General features: G+C 39.2%; 1 protein-coding gene across 1 annotated transcript in view; it reads left to right on the forward strand.

Annotated features, from left to right (window-relative positions):
* The window catches only part of rnf19a (ring finger protein 19A, RBR E3 ubiquitin protein ligase), a 27378-nt gene continuing 12011 nt past the window's right edge, over positions 1 to 15367 (forward strand). Inside the window, exons 1-3 of the mRNA XM_088329461.1 lie at positions 1 to 467; positions 11399 to 12113; positions 14960 to 15168. Coding sequence (XP_088185587.1) covers positions 11509 to 12113; positions 14960 to 15168 — 814 coding nt within the window. The 5' untranslated portion in view covers positions 1 to 467; positions 11399 to 11508. The remainder of the gene's footprint in view (positions 468 to 11398; positions 12114 to 14959; positions 15169 to 15367) is intronic.

Consider the following 15367-nt stretch of genomic DNA (forward strand, 5'->3'; position numbering starts at 1 on the left):
GGGTTATTACAGTCGAATTTGAAAGCCACAGTTGAAACACGTTTTTAATGCAATCAACGTGTTTTAAATTACAACACATTATAGTTTAACATCTTATTAACTTATTTGTTTGTCGTTCAACGAGTGCTGCGTTAACCTTTATTTACGTGTAATAAGGTTTTCATTCTACGATACAATACTTATACCGGTAAATCTGATATTAACTTGATTTACGTTTGATTTTCAAAATTAAGTTAAAATTGCATGTCAATCGGTAATCTTTTTGAGATAGCGTTTTCGAAATAAAACGAAAATGTACTGTATATAAAAGATAAACACACCGGATGTCGGTGCACTCAAGTTACCTATTAGTTTGAGCTTGATGACTGGATTCAACCAGCCCATCCACGGTAACTTTTTTCCTCCTTTCCAAGATCAACACACGTCCGTGAATTGCTCCAAAATCAACAATTTCACCAACAAACTCGGTGAGTACTTTCCAAAATCACCCAGGATTCTGTCATATTTTACAAATTTGCCCCCCAAGCCGCAACTTATTTCCAATTTACGGCTTAGCTTAAAACTAGCCGCTTACCATGTAAACACTTCTTCCCTTTTGGGGTTAAGCACGAAATGGCTTCCGTTTGAAGTCCACTTAAGCCCTACGTGGACTAACAATATTAATATGTTGACACAAATCTCTGCATAACGCGAGGGACAATGAGTTAAAACCAAATACGCAGTAAGTCATTTTTTGCACGATATTAAAGTTGGGTGCTAGAGGCTAAGCTAAAAGAGTGCTAACATGCTAACGTCGCTTAGCCGAGGCAACGTAGGAATATTTTTCTTTTTGTCATATCTCCCTTTAACCGTGAAATTTGTTTAATTTCAGCGTGCGTCGTCTTTATTACGCGCATTAGTTGTTTAAAGGGGACATTATGTTCGTCGGTCGTCGTGACAAATCGTGCAATTACTGTGTCATGCGTACGTGTGTTCTAAGCAAATTCCGTTCAAACACAAATAGCTTTTCAATTACTATTATTGTTATTTTTTTAAACCCGTTTAAACCATTTTGTTCCCCTTTTAAATAGTTTGATCATTTATATATATGTATATACCCAACTGCAGGACTTACTTCGTGTTGAAATATGAATTTTAGTTACCGCTGTCATTTATGGTGCATTTTTTTAGAGGTACAGTGTGTAATATTTGAGCACTCGATGTCTTTGTATGGTGTTGTGCAAAGGATACGAGTGCTAAAAAGTACCAGGAAGAATACAAACTATCTACTCAGAAACCGGAACACATTTGTTTCGCTTACTTTTTGCCCAGCTTTTAACGGAGAAAGAAAAAAAAAATGACAAATAGAAAGGGGAAACTAGAAAAAATATGGTCAATTAGTAAAAATGACTAAGTGAAGGGTGCAAATTGAATAGTATTTAAATTAATCAAAAATGATCTTAAAGTGGGACATGTTTTTACTACGTTCTAAATTGTTTCCGTTTTCCTCGTGCTGAGGTTGAGTTTTTCCTTGCCCGCATGTTGGTTTAAGATCAGGCGATGGTGTAATTGTAAAACTTTTCTTGTGACTAAGGGCTATACACATAAATGTGACTTGACTTAACTTGTAAAATAACAATAATACAAATTATGTGCAATAACGAAGAAAGCATTGGCAGCAAGATGGCTTTCACATTAGATCCCTTGAGGCGAGGATCATCTTATGTCAGCTAAACGCTTCTTTCTCGATCACCAAGTATTTTTTTTAAAAAAATGCATGTTTACATAGTTAGTTCCTATATTTTAGCTTATTACATAAGTCAATAATGTTTTTGTTTCAAATTGAGTTTTTTTTACCACTTGGAGGCGATAAATAATACACACAGTCCCTCGTCTTTTTGCTGTAAACGATTTTACAGTGGTAGATTAGGTGTGTAGTCATTTTTATATAATTTAAAAAATAAAATTTTTGAAATGTTGCAAGATTTTCACTGGCCATTTTGTTGAGTTGGCAATTGATTTGCCTACCTGATTTTGATTTCAGTCATTGACACAACTTGATAGTCTCGAAATTGAATACATTTGCTGTAAATAACAAAACATTCTAGTTCTATAAACTATGCTTTCAAATTGACGAGATGCAAAGGTAAAAATCAAATTGAATTGCCTTTATATTCATTGATATCAATGTTGCGAAGAATTGTATGCAACTAGATTAAACGTGGCATTCCAGGGTAAACGCGTAATAGACTTTAAAGAGAAAAATAAGATACTTAATAAATTAAGAAGAGTTACAGGGTAGTGCTTAGACGCTGGTTTACATTTTTATAGCGCAATAAAAGAATAGTGCACGGGAAAAGTATTGCAATTGAAAAGTAGTGTAACAACATTAAGCAGCAAGAAGAAAATTCCCACATAAGTCGCAAAATGTATATTTCTATAGTTTAGCTGAGCTATTCTGATGGTGTGTTATAGCGCAACTATTCACTGGCAATATTTTCAGGGTTTTTGCATTCTTAACATTTTAAAGCATCATCTTCATGGAACGAAGAACTGGACATACACGAATTTTAGTTTAGACGATTATTAAAACACGCAATTGTTGTTCCATGATGATGCTTCTGCAACAAAAATGTAACTATTTGTGCAGGCCTCATAATTAAGGACAAATACGTTATTTTGGATGCCACGCTCAAGCGACAATTGAATAGAAAGAAGGGAACAGTTTAAAAAAGAATGACATTTGATTTTTTTTTTTCAATTGTTCAAAAATTGTTTTATCACCCAAACTTCAAAAAAAAACTTCAAGGTGAGAAAAAACAATTACGTGAAAAGAAAAATAATCTTTTTAGTAAACCTCTTCCTGTTTCTTGTTTTGGCAGGTAGTTTTGCACTTTACACAATTTAGCACTTTCCCCATGTACAGTATATTTGTCTTTCCAATGAAATATATTAACCCTATGTAAAAATTGCAGTTAAAAAATGAGAAAACATTACCAATATTTCAAAATCGTTGATAAAATATTGTTCTGTTGTTGGATCATTTTGCATATCATAGGTAACTGTGTTTATTATTTTTTAACAAAGAAAAAAAAGAAATTATTTAGTTATGCAGTGCACCTTACATACATTTTAACTGTAATACTAACCTGTCACCTTAAAACTAGCTTTTTTTATTACACAAAACGTTAAAAAAATAATCGTGACTAAAAGATTCAACATACAAGCTTGTCTTTATTGTCATTAACATAAAATGCTAATGTAATTTTCTTTCCAAACTTTTTGTGTAATGTTTCAAACTGAATACCATACTTAAAAACAATCTCAGAGTCAAAATGACAATTAAGGCTTACCACAAAGTTTTATGGTCAGCAGTGTTTTCCTTGTAAAGATAAGGCGACAATTGTGGTACACAGTCCTTCTTTATTTACATTTTTCTTGTTCATCCATGTAAATAAATCCTCTTGTCACACATACATGGATGTGGCCTGAAATTGCTATTACATGAAAGTAAGGCTGAAAGTTGCGCTTATTTTAATAATCAATGAATAGGTCCGTTATTTTTTTCATTAATCTGATTTTCAAAAAAACTCATTTTCAATTTCCTCGTCTTTATTCAAACATTGACGATTTGTGCAGATAGAAAAATGTGCACAAACAACGGAATATTATACAATCTTAAACACCAAAAAAAAGGTTTTTGCAAATAGCTTAACATTTAGCAAAAATGCATACAAATGTACGCTGTGCACCTGCAAGTAAGAGGGGCAAACTCAGAAGAAAATGTGAGTACTGTCGGATCAAGAAAACCTTGTGCTTTTTTAATGTTTTCATCCTTTTGCACGTTTAACTTTTTAATTTGTTTTACTTGCACTGAAAAGAAGACCCCTCCAATTTGGTAATACAGTGGAACCTCGGTTCTCGACCATAATCCGTTCCAGAACCCTGTTCCAAAACCGATTTTGTCGATCACGGAAAATCGTTTTTCCCTTTAAAAGTAATGTAAAATCGTTTTAATCCGTTCCAACACCATGAATGTTTACCACGAACGTAAACATGAAGCTAACCCAGGCTAATCGTACGTTTGCGTTAGCGTTATCTTCCGTACGAAAGATTACGCTAACATGAAAGTGTAAAAATAAAAAAAGGATAATGAATAGGATTTATTACCTTTTGTGTTGGACGGTGGGGAGAGAAAAATCCTCAAAAGTTTTTCAACCTCTTCCAAAACTTGCGGCAGTTGCTTGCTTATAGCGCTAACTTCCTTAGCCACATCACTCGATTTCACAGCCTCCTTATTCTTTACTATCGTACTGATAGTAGATTTAGCCATGCTGTATTCACTAGCAAGATCGGAAATTCATACACCTCTTTCATATTTAGCTATTATGTCTTTCTTTAAGGCAATAGTTGGATGAACAACTTGTTTTTTTTTCACCTGTCCTTCTTGCACCGACCTTCTTTGGAGGCATAATTAGGGGCTAAAACACCCGTACGCCGCTCAGCATCGCACCCTAGCGTACCGGCGTTCAAACTCCGATTTTTTTGACCGAACAGCGAAGCAAGAATTTCTTGAAATTTTTGGTCAAACACCGATTTGTCCGAACTGAGAGGCGTTCGAAAACCGAGGTTCCACTGTACGTTCAAAATGACGATAAAGGACAGTCATCCATGGATCAAAATACGGTCTTCAGGCGCCCTCTGCCGGACAAAAGTGTTACTAAAAGCTCAGACCAAGAAGCCAATGCCCAATAAAATGGGGGCTCCAGTCATCCCCTGCTGGGTTAGAGTAGTACTACAAGTATGTTCTCAACATCAGAACAAAATTCAGTGCACTCTTATTTGCGTAGATCTACTGTGCCAAGTGGCGCATACATAGAGCACCACAACAAATCGATGATGAAACACGTTGCTTTTAATCAATTTTATCGATTCGTTGTTGCAGCCCTACATTAAGTATTCTGATGTGAATTGGGTATTAAAAAATGTAGTTGGTAACTTTAGAGCCACGCTTCTATCATTTTTTTTATATTCTACTGCTACCTGTTACCTATTTTCCTTAACAGAGCGTCTTTTTCACGACCGCATTCTTTTCTTGTATCGCTCCAAATGGAGCCGCCCGGAATGTAAAAGAGTCACATGGTCGTTTGCTTGAAAGTAAAATTGTGTCCCAAATAAAAACCAGACAACAATAGATCCTTTAGTCACCTCATTCACTGGTGCCCATGTCACTCAACCTTTTTAAGCCACACACTTTAAAATTTAAGGGGGAAATTCCTAGTGGACAACAAATGTTTAAATTTTAAATATTTAAAATGTGTCTTCTTTTTCAAACTAAAATAGAACTGTTCTGTTGTGCGTTATACACGAGGTTTTATGGTATTATACAGTAATCACTTGTTTATTGCGGAGGTTGCGTTCCAAAAGCGTCCCGCAATTGTCAAAACCCGCATAGTAGAAATGTATTTATTAGATATCATAATTTTACATATATAGTAACTTCAAATACATATGACCTTTTCAAAATCAATTATGCATCTACAAATAAAAGCACAGAACACAAAATTGCAGTTGAATGAATGGTCTTTATTGTCATTATACAACAGTATAACCAAATTTGAGGGCTTCCCCTTTCAGTGTAAGAATTTGATGAAGAGAGCAGCTGGCTAGATGCAGGCTAGCAACGGGGATCCACAGGTTGAGTCAGGTCACCGTGATGATTAAAACACAAGAGTCCTGAATGGATCAGTTTCCCACGAGCTGAGCGCCAGGTCATCTGTTTCATGGGTAATGGATTTGCTGAGATACAGGCCTGGTAGGGGTGGTTAAGATGGTTGTTATGTAGCCTAGCCGTAGCATTAGGCCGGACCCGCAGCCTCGCTATTGCTTTCTCTCCTGACGGTGCCTCAGTCTCTTACCAGACTGGATAACAGTCCACAGAACACCCGTTGGTGATCAGCATTTTGTTGCGCTCTTGACTTTCCGATTTAATTGCTTGATTTCTTTTCAATGTAACCAGGCGCTACAATATCAGCTGTCACTGTGCTGTCCCTGTAAACTAGCCTATCAGTCGCGCACAAAGACTGTCAGGCCCAGCAAACCCACACACAAGGCCATCTCCAACCTGTCCTTGTGATAGCATTTGCTGTGTGTTGTTTTCCGCAGAACACAATGCACGATATGTTGATATCAGTGATGACAAAGACCATTCAATTAAAAAACTGTGAAGTATCGAAACTACAATAAGTAAACCGCAAAACGGTGAGGGATTACTGAATTTTTGCAACTATCGATCAGTCGAAAAATGTCACTGATCACAATCCCAAAACACTGGATGCATCAGGAATTGAACCTGCCTTGAGATGGTAAAGGAACCAAATCCTAACCACTACGCTAGTACATTGATCACCCAAGAAAAGGCATTATATTTCATCAGTCATTATCAAACTATCTTTAGACACGGTACTAGAGACGAATCTTAGAGAATGGCTTAAACGAAAGGTCATCCCGAAAGACATAAACATAAAGAAAGCATGACGGGGGAAATGATGACTTTGAAGGATAACAAACAAATGAATACATCGTAAATTTTATGTTGGTAATGTGATCATAGTTTAAATTGTCAATAAATGATTTTAATCATGACTGCACGTATTCCACATGTGTCACCTATGATGCTTAATTTGAGAAAAAAGTGAAACAAAATTTCATACTGATTTTTACAAAAAGATAGGGGTGCGTGTTATACATGAATGAATATGGCTCATCTTACATTTTTATTTTTTTATTTTTAAATGTTGCTGTGTTAAAATATTCATATTTTTGCTGATAGACGAACCTTTAAATTAGAGGTAACATCTTGGGCCCCGGACCTGATTCCGGCCTGAATTTTGGGTTAGGTTTGGGCATAAAATGTCACTCATGAAATCAGGCATGGCTAGGCCGGGCCGATCTCTTGCTGATTTATTTTTTTTAGATTATCCACTTGTTAGGTGTTCTATGTTTCTTTTTCTTCGTGGAGGAGCTGCATAGCATGTACCCTACCTCTGACGTGCCTTTAGTTTTCTGAAATTGCAAATATCATGTTTTTCGGGGTAGCGTTCATGCTCTGCACTTTGAAGCCGAAGTTCGCACTTCAGTGCCGTGCTGTGTGTTTTCGAAGACTGCAAAAATCGCCCGTTACAGCTAGTCAGGGTAGCGTGCAGGCTGCGCACGCTGGCGCCGGGCTTCTTATCGTTTGGGACACCCAAATCCCCTTTCCTTTTCCACGAATAAAATGTGAAAAATCGGGGTTTTGTTGGTATGGGTCGCTCAAATCAAGTTAATCTGTCAGGCTCGGCCTAGTTCGGGTTTTATACCCTCGGGCCGGGTACTGTCGGGCTGGATTTTTTTCAGGCTCGATCTTACCCCTACTGTAAAAAGAAAGCAGGCTTTACCCGACCAGTAACAATAGCTTGGAAAACGACGACGTGGAAGGACTCCTCTTGCTTGCTCAAACAATGACAGCACTAGCTTTGTAAAAAGTGTCATTGTCGTAAAGGCCTGGCACATTGTGGCTCTCAGGAAATCTGCCCTTTCAATTGGAATGTCCGTAGACGCTGGCGTCCGTGACGTCTACCTCGAATCTCTGTGCAAAAATGCCAGAAAAGCCACGCCATCGTCCGCTCGAGCTGGGAATAGTTCACCAGGTTGTTGAAAAGTAGAAGCGTGACCTCATTTCACTTCATTACACGTTTTATGAGCGAAGTGACGCGCGTTGGGCTTAGGCAAAGCCTCTTGTTTGTGCGTGTTTAAGTACAATCATGGGTGATATTTGGGTTGCCGTTCCTCTGTTTGCTTTGGCCCAGATACCAGGAAAGCTACGAGGACATTTCCATCCATCTATTATCTTCACTGCTTATTCTCAGTCTGGCCACGGGGCTTCTTGAGTGAGACTATGCGTTGTTTTGTGGCTAAATTAATTCATTACAATTTAGAGCTGCAACTAATAACTGTTTTAATATTCAACTAGTCACTATTAAGAAGATGAGTTGAATAATTGGATGGATGTTAATGTTTTCTTAATTTAGCACAAAAGTGATTTATTATGTGGAAACATGTAATAAGCATAAGAATATGGATACGATTCATTTCTTATTGAACATACTGCATATGCGTACAAAAACTAGGCACAGTGCTTTGTCAGTAGACAAATCAAGAAGTACACCTCTGTCTATTTTTTAGGGACAGGCAAATTAATAATTTACTAAAATAAAATAAACATTTTTTATTCCTGTAAAACCAAGAACAGGCTCATAAGCAGCCGTAGAAAAATATATAAAACAAATATCTGCATTTTGTGAAGTTCATTCAGTGGTCAACCGAAAAGTCTGCGCAAAGAGTGGACGGAAAAAAAGCAATCCGACCATTTTCTCAACCGCATTAAGCTTTCTTATTCCACTTTCATTTCAAATGAAACGGCTCGCCTCTTCTTTACACTTTACACCAACCATATTGAATGGATGCACGAGATATTAAACAATAAATGTCAAAGTTCTCAGCGCGCTGGGGATAGTATAGCAATAGTATAGACCAGGGGTCAGGAACCTTTTTGACTCAAAGAGCCATAAAAGCAAAATATATTAATTTTATTTTGGGAAAGAGCCACACCATATATTATGAGACAAATTTACTAAATTGCTAAACCTGCGCCCCAGACAAAAGCTTAGTCTTCAGCACATTTATTTTTGATGATTTGATAAAAATTATGAAAAGAGAATAATGCCAGAGCCCGTGTCCCAAAATCAACAAACATACAACTTTAAACTTGTGTCTTTCTTGCAATTACTCAAGATCGGTTAAACTCATTTTGACCCTTTTTTTTCCACACATATTGGTTTCAAAACCAGATGTAAGCAGTTATTTTGTAAAAACGTCACAACATTCTGCAGACAGGGAGCCTGATGTGCTTATCTATGGCGCAGACGGCGTAGGGCGAGAGATGGGAGGGAGTGCTTGCACTTTTTGCATAGCTCCACCCATCCCTCCCACTCACCCAATCAAAAAACTTTAAGTTCTCTTCCGGTGTTTTGACGTATTTACAGTGTGTTCTGTGGATTCATCATAAGGTATCTGAACACTGAAGACCGATAATATAGTGAGCTTTTATATAACGGATTCTTTAGCGATGTACAGCCAGAACGAGTTTTTGTTTTTTTTGTTTTTCGTGCAACACCTTGACTGTAAATTGTAGTGAAAAACGTGCCCTATATATACTGCCAAGCACAACTTTGATGTCAGCTTTGGTTTGGCTTTGTGAGTCTTTAAACAGGATTAATAGCTACGTTTTGGACGAGATGGAGAAAATTTGCATGCAATCAAATTTGTCTCCGAGCCACAGGTACTCATAGAAAGAGCCATATATGGCTCGCGAGCCATAGGTTCCCGACCCCTGGTATAGACAGTACACACGAACTAGGAAGACTAAGCGGATTTTTTTGCTTCAGGGTGTATCCTGGGTGACATCTCACAGCGCCACACGGCGAAAAGAAGTACTACAGTACTGTCCTCTATTAAGGAACATGTTCATACAATACAAAATCTCAACTTAAAGCAATGTCTGGATATTTTTCGACCTCCCGAAAAAAATTTGAATGGTTGTAAGTAGGGGGAGCGTCAGTACGTAACGATTCAATACGGTTGGATTTCAGACTGTTCTAACAGCTAACTTTTGTTCTTCAGACTGCATGCTACTTGTATGATGGCAAGGTCTGCTTTGCAAACGTTGCCAGTAGTTTTTTAAATTGGCCCCATCCAGGCTAAAATGCTTTCCGCTTGACACACTATTTCACATGAGCGACTCTCACCAAAGTTTATATTTATGTAAAATCCCACACTCTTTTGGAAAAACGTGTCTGGCTACAGTTGTTGACAATGAACTTTATTGTCAACTATTTCTATTATTGTTTTTTGTCGACAACGTCTACTAGTCGTTTACAACCCCAGTTTTGCAAAAACTTTTTGCAATCGTTGACCGTGGAAAAAAAAATTCATGTAAGACATGACTAATCGTCAGCTGATGCAAAGAGCCTCCATTGGTTTGGGAAATGTTTGCCCCAGAGGCCCCTTTTTCCAGGAACTGAGACATTAGCCCAGTGTGTCTAGTGATAATGCATGTGAATGTGGACAGACATATTTTACTAAAACACTCAAATGGAAAGTCATGATTAGTCTCCTTTTTTCTGTGTGTTCACGAATGCACTGCTTAAACATTATTTTCACTTTGTTTTTGTGTTCAAAACCAACGATTGTTTCATGCAGATGAATCTGCGGAAAAAAATGCTTTACTTCTTGATGAATAACACCATTTTTTTACTTGACTAATTAAGCCCACTGGCCAAATAAACCAATTACCTCTTCATACAAGCTTAATTTACCAGGATTGTGCTCGTAGCTTGGAATTGCTTGTTTAACGAGCAAATTTTTCTGATATTAAATAACAACGAATTGGCATGTTCCTGACCTCCCAAAAGGATCCACATTAACTGTATATAGCAATAAAAAACATGATTATGATCACTACAAACACTTTTAAGTATTATTTTTTTTAAAGTATGAAGATAAACAAGATATGAATAAACTACAATGCGATTTTATTTTGAGGGAATTGCGGTAACAAAGGTGTGTGCGTGGTGCGGACGTGGGAGGTTGTGGGGGCAGTGACTGTGCTCGAGTTTTAATGATTCGCAAGCACTTACTGTACATTTCAAATAAAAGGTATTGTAACTTTTAGTAAACATGTTAACAGCCTACTGTATTTATTGTCTTTTATCTTAATGAAGCGAAGCAGATTTTGTACCCTGTATTCGTTGCTTCTTAATGCCTAACCACAGTCACAGATCCAGTGGTCACCTTCAGTTTCTCATACCAGCCATGGCGGGCATTGAAATCCATTCCGGTTGTACCCGACGGTACCAGTTGTAGGTCTTTGTGGATAGACAGCGACCTTTGCTCTCTGTATCGCAATCTCTCGCCAGCTCCTTATTGCGTATCCTATCTATCTACCCTGGTCATGTTCCTCGAGAGGGTTGACCGACAGCAAGACACACGTACGCAAAAAACAAAGAAAAGGAAAAAGTAGCAAAAATACAGAAAAATTGACCACGACCGTTGCGTATCCAAAATTTTGAAAAAGGCTCCTCGTCGTGAATAGTTAATCTCAATATTGGGGGGGGGGGAAAGCCGCTGGTCGGTTTAATAGCCTTGATGACATCCGTTTGTTTTAAAAACGTACAAATAGGAGATGTCAATCAATTATACTCCTTACCTAGGGCACTTACACAAACAACACAGTCATGTTTGTATTATTTCCTGCGTTACCACTATACTGTAAGTTGTGTTCAGCTTTGATGCTTGATTTGTTTTTTCTTCCTCCCCTTAGGTTTTTCCAACCTATGCCCCTTCCCAGACGTCATGTCTTTGTTTACATGAGTCTCAAGCTCCCCTAACATTTTATTCCCCCCCCACCCGCACCCGTGGTGCTCTGCGGCCATGATGAGCATCCTGCACCAGCAGCATCACGGCAGCACGGGCTCGGAACGCGACCTCAACTCGGCCGCTTCCTCCGTCAGCCTGCCCTCCGTGAGAAAGACCCCCAAAAAGCGTCGCCTTTCCCTGCAGGCGCTGTTCGGCCGGCGGCGGCAGCAGCGCTCCGACCGGGACGGCAAACGCAAATCCCGGACGGCGCCAGATCCACCGGGCCCGGATTGTGCGGAGAGCGCCCCTCCCGAGGCCTCAAACGACGGGGCTTCTGCAAACTCGCTCCAGGGCGCGACCTCCACTTCCTCGGCGACCGGCTCGCTGGATCTTCTGGAGTGCCCGCTGTGCCTGCTGCGGCACACCCGGGACCGCTTCCCGGACATCATGACGTGCCACCACCGCTCGTGCGCTGACTGCCTGCGGCAATACCTGCGCATCGAGATCTCAGAGTCCCGCGTCAACATATGCTGCCCAGAGTGCTCGGAGCGCTTTAACCCGCACGACATTGCCATGATCCTGGCTGACCGAGCCCTCACCGAGAAGTACGAGGAGTTCATGCTGCGCAGATGGCTGGTGGCTGAGCCCGACTGCCGATGGTGCCCCGCTCCCGACTGCGGGTATGGATTTGGTCGGCACACGCTAAAACGCATTCGGGCAGCGTTTCGCACTATAAGTCGCATTCTTGGAAATGTATTTAATAAAACCCAACACCAAAAGCATACATGTCATCTTGAAAGGCATTTTCAAATAAAAATTAAACAGAACAGGCCTAAAAAGTGTACAGTATACGAACGTTATACGATTGACATGCCTGTAAATTTCAGTAACAACGTGACTTATTGTACGTTATTCAGATAACTGGAGCACGGGGTGTCTAGACTTTTCAAGATGCGGGCCAGCTTTTGCAAGCTGAAAATGTGTGAGAGCCGACTATTCAGCCTGGCATTCTTTGAATAATCTTTTATAACTTCACTCTCCGTTAAAGGTTTGGCGATCAGCGTTGTGACTTCGTTGCTCGCCTTTGTAGCATATTTGTTTGACAAAGCGCTGCTGTGCTGTTAAAACAGCTTCCAGTTGCTTCACTTTTTTTTCGAGTAAGCTTTTTGTAGTTGGCATTTTTTGGTGCGTTGTTTTTGAAAATTAGAATTCTCTTTTGAGCAAGGTGAAAATATTTCTGTTATACAAGTACTTCATAATTGTCAACAGTTTCAAATAAAACCCTTTTAAGTACTGACCTTGGTTCTTAAGGCTGTATGCATATCATTTTAAATACATTTGCCGGCTCAGTCTGGCAATACGCGCTCTTTATAGAGAAAGATATGCACATAAAACGTACCATGAATGCTTTCAATAATCGATTTTTTTCGATTGGATGTTGCAGCCTTAGTGCAAACCAGACTGTTTTGATTTGAAACAGTTTCTGACCCCACTACGTTCCATGTAACTGTAGCGTTGTAAAGGAACATTTTTTTTCTGTGTGTCCTGGTATCTGTCTGTGGCTGACCACTTCTTTATGTAATTCTCTCAATGTCATCATAACGGTCTTTTGGAAGATGTGCTAACGGCGGATGTTTGTTTTTCTGCACCTCCTGTGTGGACGTGTGTTTAAGGGTCATAGCAGGGTCTTGTTTGTTTGCAGTGAGTCCGCGGTTTGCTCCCAAGGGAGACGGACCTGTTGGATCTGGAATTTAGCCCACCATGGTTGCCATGAGACAACCTTCACCCATTTTTATTTTTTGGGGGTCAAGGCTCAGCTGTTGGCAAGAATGTTTCTTTGATTGGGCAGTTATACAGGGTTGGTACGGGTGCCTGAAATCTTTTATAATGCTTGACTTTTAATGTTCCTTTTCAAGGATTTAAACGTGCTTTAATATTGGTTGAACTGCTTGTAAATGGATGAAATTGTAGCTTCTAGTTTACAACAAGTCTGCTTAAAAACAACAGCGACACTGGTCTCTGGTCGCTCCGCTTTACTATTGCATTTCTTCTTTGCATGTGATCAATGGCTGCTGGCATTAGTTTGCATCGCATTGTCCTACAAAGCGTCATTTCCCCCTACAGGTTGCGCTTAAGAGTACATGTGCATGCAACACCTAAACATGGCACTTTGAAATGTGTACTCGTGCAAAGATTATGTATGTATTATGAGCATTTATCATAGGCCATACAAAAATGAATGTAGAGTTTCCCAAGTGGTAGATTGTAATAAGAAGAGCTTCCTGCAACTGAGAGAGAAAGCTACATATTATATACATGCAATTTTTACCTAACACATGGGGAGAGATTTGTCTCAAATATTTACATACTTACTGTTCAGAACTATAAATATCTTCTCAATTTACTCAAGATCTTAATCAGTTGTCTTGATAAATGCACATGCAAGATTCAAAATCGCAAATGAGAATCAGATATATTTGTGTATCTAGAAAAGACTGATATCAGATAATTAAAATTTGGCTTTGGAAGTCCTTAAAAGCTGTTGAATTTTGCCATTAAAAAGGTGTTTGAACCCTGGTTTTAGCACTGCTATGTCTGCTTCTAGTATACTTTTATATTTACTCACGTCAAAGCGTCTGTTGGAGCTGGTCTAAAACTCCCATGTCAACACGATGTTCTCACTTCTGACTTTTTGATGTGCTTGCAAACAGACGGTTTGTTGGTGTCTCCATGATTACCATACTTGGCAGTAGTATGCGTAAAGTAACTCAATGTCCATGACAATACAGTATTGACCACTATATTTGGTTGTAACTTTATTGCTCAATGTCCATGACAATACAGTATTGACCACTATATTTGGTTGTAACTTTATTGCAACCCGGCAGCAGTTCAACAACCATATAGTAATTAGACAGCTGTGTAATAATGAAAAGAATGTTTCAGAACAAACAATAATTTTTGCGTGACGCAAGTAACATCATTTTAGCCTGAAAGTTGCCACGTCATTACAAAGTCACTTTTTTTTTTACATGGTTGAAAAGAAAGTCTAGAAGCATCTTAGTTCACTTAAAAATATTTTCTCAATTGTTTGGATGAGCTTCCTGCTTGTTTTTTAAAATTGTTTCCCTGTTAGTCATGATTTTTCCGTCAGTTTTTTTCAGCTTTTCAAACATTTAAAAACAAGAAATTAAACAAAGTATTCCGGTTTTTAAAATCAATAAAATTAATGAATGGTGCTTAATGGAGACCAGAGCCCTCCTTACCTGCCCTAGTTACATCATTTGCTGCGTGCTGTCCGCTCAGAACACAATGCACAATATGTTGATATTAATAAAAAAAATATTGAAATCCGCAAAGCATTGAACCAGCGATAACTGAAGCGCTAAGTAGTAAAGAATTTCTCTATAAGAAAGCATTTTGACACATGACTACCCCCAAAAACACCGTATAGTGTTATCCTTTGAAACTGCATCCCACACTCGTCCCAGAATGCAAATTTCACCAACGTTTTTGCCCCCTGCAGCTATGCTGTGATCGCATTCGGTTGCGCAAGCTGCCCGAAGATCACGTGCGGCCGCGAGGGATGTGGCACTGAGTTTTGCTACCACTGCAAGCAACTGTGGCATCCCAACCAGACGTGCGACACGGCACGCCAGCAGAGGGCGCAACACTTCCGCCTGCGAAGTTTCCGTTCCTCTTCGCTCAGTTACAGCCAGGAGAGCGGCGCTGCAGGTAACCACCAGTCAAAATTGCGGTGTTTCCCATTGCATTTTCTGAGACCCTGGTGGATGGACGGTTTAGGGGGGTCCGGGAAGGAAAATGCTGTACATTTTAAATTCAAATGCATCGATCTGGTGCATGTTTAGAGCAAAAACAGGAAGCGAGATCTATAATAAATGTGTGCCCTTGTAAACTATCCATCCATCTTCTG

This window comes from Urocampus carinirostris, chromosome 2, assembly GCF_059441175.1.
Source record: "Urocampus carinirostris isolate Australia breed hairy pipefish chromosome 2, RoL_Ucar_1.0, whole genome shotgun sequence".
Taxonomy (NCBI): Eukaryota; Metazoa; Chordata; class Actinopteri; order Syngnathiformes; family Syngnathidae; genus Urocampus; species Urocampus carinirostris.